The sequence below is a fragment of the Capra hircus genome, chromosome 14 (assembly GCF_001704415.2).
Source record: "Capra hircus breed San Clemente chromosome 14, ASM170441v1, whole genome shotgun sequence".
NCBI lineage: Eukaryota > Metazoa > Chordata > Mammalia > Artiodactyla > Bovidae > Capra > Capra hircus.
In genome coordinates, this window is record NC_030821.1 from 56,963,710 (window position 1) to 56,969,709 (window position 6,000).

A 6,000-nucleotide genomic window follows, 5' to 3' on the forward strand; every position below is an offset into this window, starting at 1 on the left:
CTTTCACCATAGAAATTCTGTACAATATCTTACCATCATTGAGATACTGTCATCAGTCTTCTCTGATAATATATTGGCATTATTTTCAGAATTGATAGCTAACTCATCATTTACGGCTCAGATTATATTTATATTTGTTTTGGGAGTTACATGCATATGTTGTAAAACCAGCCTTCTTGGCTTTGAATCCCAGCCCTGCTTCTTAATAGCTGTGTAACTTTGAGTATCTAGCTTTACTTCTCTTTGCCTTTTTGGGTAATAATAATAATACCTAACTCTTTGTTGTTGTGAAGATTAAATCACCTAATACATATCAGTTAATACATGTAAAGATACAGGTAGGTTGTGTGTGCGTTCTAAGTCACTTTGATTGTATCCGACTCTTTGTGACCCTATGGACTGTGGCCCACCAGGCTCCTCTGTCCATAGGGATTCTCCAGGCAAGAATACTCATTACAGATACTTAGAATGTACTTGAAAAAAATAGTTTTTCCTTCAGCAACGTATCTTTTACTTAAAATGCTGTTTCAGCCTTGGCTCAATATTACTTAAGTGCTGATACTTTTTTGAGGAAAGAGTTCTTAGGAGCAGTAAGTTGAATATACTCAATTAGCACACATTTTGGATAGACTAAAACCAAAACTTCAAAGCTTTAGTTGGCTTGAAAATGACACCAGATTTAGAAAATGAGTAAGAGAAGATGAAATAGAAAGTAACACATTTATAGAATATGCATAGGCAGTGGAGTGTTTGATTCACTTCACTACTTCTGTTCAGTTTAGTTTGCTACAGTCAGAGAAACTGTCCATATTTTAAATGATTCTTTGGCATCTTAACATTAAAAACATTTATAAACAAACCAACAGTGGGCGGGGGTGGAGAAATGCTAAATGATGCTCTTTGTTAGGTTTTGAGCTGGTAAAAGTGACAGGCGGATCTCATGAGGCTAGACTATCTTGGGTTGAAGGCATTCACCTGACTGATGGAAAACCAACCGTGGGTAAGTCAATCGGACTCAGAGCTCCTAAGCCAGATGACAAAGCAACTAAAATGTCCAGATCTTCTTTTCTGGGTGTGCTATTTCTGATTTGTCCTAACAACCACATCTTTCAATGAGTGATTTCAGATCTGTTTAGATAGGTCTATTCACATAACGACTGAAGCGACTTAGCAGCAGCAGCAGCAGCATTCACATAACATGAAATATAAATATTTTCAAGATGATGCATGAGGAGATCTTTTGGTTCTTTGAACTTAGTGAGTGCCTCAAGTGTCCTTAGGGAGGTCCTTCTGTATAGCCCGTGTGTATGTGGATCTTCAGGGCACCCAGTGCTGCTGACTACAGTTCAGAGCCAGTTCCAGAACTGAGGCGTGTCCATTTTGTTGCTAGCAGCTCACAGGTAGTGGAATGCTGTGTCTATAATTATTCTCATGCTGTCCACAGCACTGCACCTTCTACCTCCGTCACTAACTCTATTCTGTCTTGAAAAATAACCTTCCAGATATTCAAATTCCCATGTCTGAAATTAGTCTGGCAATGAAAGTATATTCAGACTCAGCTCTCTGAAGCTGTCTGTATTAGTCCGTTTGATTATTTCCTTGGGAAAATTCTTCCTTTAACTAAAAGGGAAATGCTTTACCCATTTATCAAGTGACTAAAGATAGCACTTTTAAGCTGAGGATTAAGTCTGAATGGAGTGATTACTGCTTTCAAAAACCTAAATAATGAAAAGTTTGTTGTTGATGTTGTTATTGTTATTGTTGCTTGAATTCTTCTACAGTTTTGTACACGAACTGCCCCTAGGAATTTTCTCCTCCCGTCTTGCTCCTAACTTGTGAATTTGTACATGGATTTCTATGCATTTGTAATACTTGCATTAATTCTATGTCTTTGAAAATCTTTGGAGAGGAAAATGTGATCATTGAGTGTGTATATTTGTATTGTTATCCATTGTTATTACCATTCTAAGACATCCTTGTAGTGTCATGTGCTCTTCTCAAATACTATTATAAAGTTAAAAATTTTTAATCGTAAGGCTATTGTGATGAAGCCAATTTTAGTCTATTATAAAAACTCTGCATTTTTCATTTTTGAGAACCAAACTCAGAATGTGTTGAGCTGTGCCTTAGTATATTTTCCATTATTCTTTTCTTTCAGAAATCATGCCATCCATTTAATACTTCATTACAGCTGAATTGCAATATGTATATATGTGGTACGCAGAACGAGCCATTTTGTTTTAAAACAGATTGCAGATGAAAGGAAACCATTCATTTCTTGCTTGCTTGCTGTAATTACTAGAGCACTAATTACTCCAAATCACTGACATCCAGGGTCAGGGAAGATGACAACAGAAGCATCAAAGAATAGACATGGTTCCCTTGCTGTGACAGATTTTCCTATTTCCAACCACAGTATTTTGTTTTATGGCTACTGTTTTCCAGTTTGACGGTGAAAAAAAAACAAAAACAAAAAAATGCACACAAAAACCAACAACAAACATGCACACAGTCAAGATTGCTGAATGTTTACTATTATTTCATTCGCAGTTTGACGGTGAGAACATGTATATGAGCATGACAGAGCCGAGCCAGGACTATGTGCCAGCCAGCCAGGTGGGTTAATTAATCTTCTCTGCCTTGTTTCAAATTGTAATTAAACAAATTCAAAGAGTTGCATTGCAAATGAGTAGCACTATCAGTAACTGCCGCAATCAGGAATAATCATAATTTATAAACAAAGCATTTAAGCCTTGTTTCCAGTTAATGAGATCGCACTGATAAAACCCCAGAGTTGGCATTTGTTGAAAGATAATACCTTGTTTCCTCTCCAGAACGGCAAGCAGCTGTTTTGCCAGCATGATCTTTCCTAAACAGTTGTTTTACCTTTAGGGAATAAAGTCTTTACAGGTGCAGGTTATTTGAGCTTCTGACTGTAGATGAGTTAATCATTATAAGCTACACATGTCACAGATAGCTTTAATTATCAACTATTGGGGCATTTCAATAAAATGTTACATTGATCACCAGAATCCCATAGCTAGAGAGTGTCCTATGGCCGCTTTCAAGCCAAAACACCGTGATATTATGGAAACATTTCAAGGGCACGTCTGCATCCATTTCACTGGGAATGGTTGACAAGGTGTTTAATCATGAGAAGTGACAACGAAAGTCCAATGAAAATGTAAATGGTTACATTTATAAAAGTGAATGTTTGGCTATTTATTTTTAGATACTTAAGACCAGACCTTTTGATCCAGAGAGGGTATTTGAAGCAAAATAGTAACTGCCCTCTAGGGCCGCTATAACATGATATGTAAGAATACTGTAAGTAAAAATAAAGGAATGAATAAATGAAAGTGAGGAAGAGTTCACAGGAGCATATTGTGGACTTGAACATATTTTTTCTGGAAGAGTAAAAACCATGGTAGCCTGGAGTTTCATGTGTCAATAACTATAATGTAAACTCAAACATTGAAAACAGTTGTTTTCAATGCCCACATATCCGCCCAAATACATTTAATAACTGAGAGGGGTGGGGAAATAGAGAACAAAAATAAAACTATTTTTCTTCATGGTGGTTGTCAGTGAATTAAATCTAATATATATGTCAGGGGTGCACTTCACGGGGCTTTAAAATTTCTCTAAGAACAAAATGTCTCAGGCTTAACTCAAAACAGAGGCAGGCCTGCCTCTCCGTGAACTTTGCATTTAGAAGTTATTATCATGGAGTCTCAAAGAGTGGGACACGACTGAGCAGCTGAACTGAACTGATGATCACTGCCTTCTCTGGTAGACATTCTGGAAACTATACAGTATTGTTCAGATGAGAAGGTCATCATTGAGTTCAAATACCCAATCTACATTTCCTTCCATTCAACAGAGTCAATCACTCTCAGAATACCTTTGGAAGGTTGGGCTTCGTGTTTAGAATCATTACTTAAACTGAATTCATTCAACTAAGTAGCCGCCAAGATTCATAGGTATTTCTGAATAGGACTGTTTGATTAAAAAATGAAAAATGTTACTATTAATTTTCTTCTAACCATCAATCCCAAAACTGTACTGACAAGTTTAGTATTACTATTAGATGAAAGCAACCTGGTATCATCTCTTCGGTGCCTTTAGGGTTTTGAAGTGTAAGGGCTAATTGAATTTGTTTGAAACAGTAGGAACACAAACTCAATAAATGATTGCTGTTATAAAGCAGCTGCTCCCTTTCGGAGAATCGTTATGTCCGTCTTAAAGACTTTTGGATAAAGGATTGGAAATTCAAAGCATATACATCATAACAACTTGGCTCTTCAGATTTTTAAATTCAAGTACCACAAATACTATTAATCCCCAACTAAAATCAAACAATGTTATTTTTCTTAATATTTCAGTCCAGTTACCAAGAATGTTTTAAATACCAGTGATAATTTATGGAGGAGTAAGGAGCTCCAAATACTTCATGTGCTTTGTAAAGATATGACAGGTTTGTGTGCCAGAAGCAAACTATTTTTTAATAATCCAGCACATATGAAAATGTTTTTAAAATGTGCTGTTGAAAAAATTCTGCTAATGTAAGATAATACATACCATGGCAGGGGATAAGCTTCACAAATTATATAAGTTGAATGGCCTTTACTAAATTTTACCCTTAACATTCCTTTTGTTAACTGTAATATGGTGTGTTCAAGAATTCATTAACAGGTATTCTTTTAGGGAGTTTTAATCAATTTACCCCTTTCGGCAACAATAAATAAGACTAGTCATCTGCAAGGGAAAAAAGATATATAGTATTGTTCCTTTTCCTACACAATATACAATATCAAGCATCTGCATAGTTTAGTAATCCAAGCTTACTTAGTATCTCTCAACAATTGTGATTCCTGTTCAATTTTCAAATCAGTACATGCTTTGGGACTTACAGACTAAGTTGCTAAGTAGCAGCATATGGTACACTACTGCTCCTGTGATGTTGCTACAAGCAAATAGTGCAATTCTAAAGAAATGATTTTTATAGAAAGCCAGTGCTGGAATGGCTCCAGAAATGGAAGTACACTGTAAAAATTAACGATATTCTTTTACATAGTCCCAAAGGGCTCTCTGGCACTATCTACTGCATGAATTCTATACCTCGTAAGTCTAATATATACAAACCCTTAGAATTTTTGCATATAATTTTGTAATTGATAGGCGGCTTTTATATCGAGTGTACCACCCTATAATAAGACTGACAAGTATGCAATAAAAACCCATGACATTTCCACTTCTGGGTTCATTCTTAAAATATTCACTGTTTTCTCCTATAATAACCCTAAGTGTGCTGGCCACTCAGGACTTCAAACACCATTTAACTTTTTCTTATTCTGGCCAGAATTTGAACCACACAATGCACGACTTCTTTGTGGGTTTCTAGTCTCTGGCTAAGGAGGCCCATGCTGCCTGATACCTCATGAACTTGCAGGTTCCCTTCTGTATAGTTCGGGGAGAAAATGTGAGCAGCTAATGGAAGGGAAGCCAGAAGTAAGGAGCGGCCACCAGCCATCATGAACTCCTTTCTCATTCTTAATCTGACATGTTTGATTGACCACCATGACGAAGGACACAGCAGAGAGGTGGAAGGGGACTGGTCTGCCCACCTGAGCTCTGCCCTTTCTCCAGAATCACCCGAGCGCACTTAGATGCTCATGCCAGGAAGTCCTTCTTTTTCCCTGAAGTACCTTCTGTAATTCCTTATGTGGAATCAATTATACTCAAGATAAATGTTCATTTGAATTAAATACATCAAAGGAAACAGGAGTCTGGGTTTCTTGATAGGAACTTTGTATGGCACCGAGGTCATTTATCTATCCATTTATTTATTTAGTTTCCTTTTCCTCTTTCTTTTTCTTCTATGGAAGTTTCAAGAGTATCATTTTCCACAGCTACCTATTCATTCCATGCTTTCCACCCAAAATGGTGAGATTCTTTACCAGTTCCCTGGATGTAGATCTCTTCACTTCTTATCCCTCA

The 6,000-nt window shown here is 36.8% G+C and overlaps 1 protein-coding gene across 1 annotated transcript in view; it reads left to right on the forward strand.

The window, feature by feature from the left end:
• TOX (thymocyte selection associated high mobility group box) overlaps positions 1-6,000 on the forward strand; it is a 309,395-nt gene that overhangs the window by 139,611 nt on the left and 163,784 nt on the right. Inside the window, exon 2 of the mRNA XM_005689005.3 lies at positions 2,551-2,616. Within this exon, the coding sequence (XP_005689062.1) occupies positions 2,551-2,616 (66 nt within the window). The remainder of the gene's footprint in view (positions 1-2,550; positions 2,617-6,000) is intronic.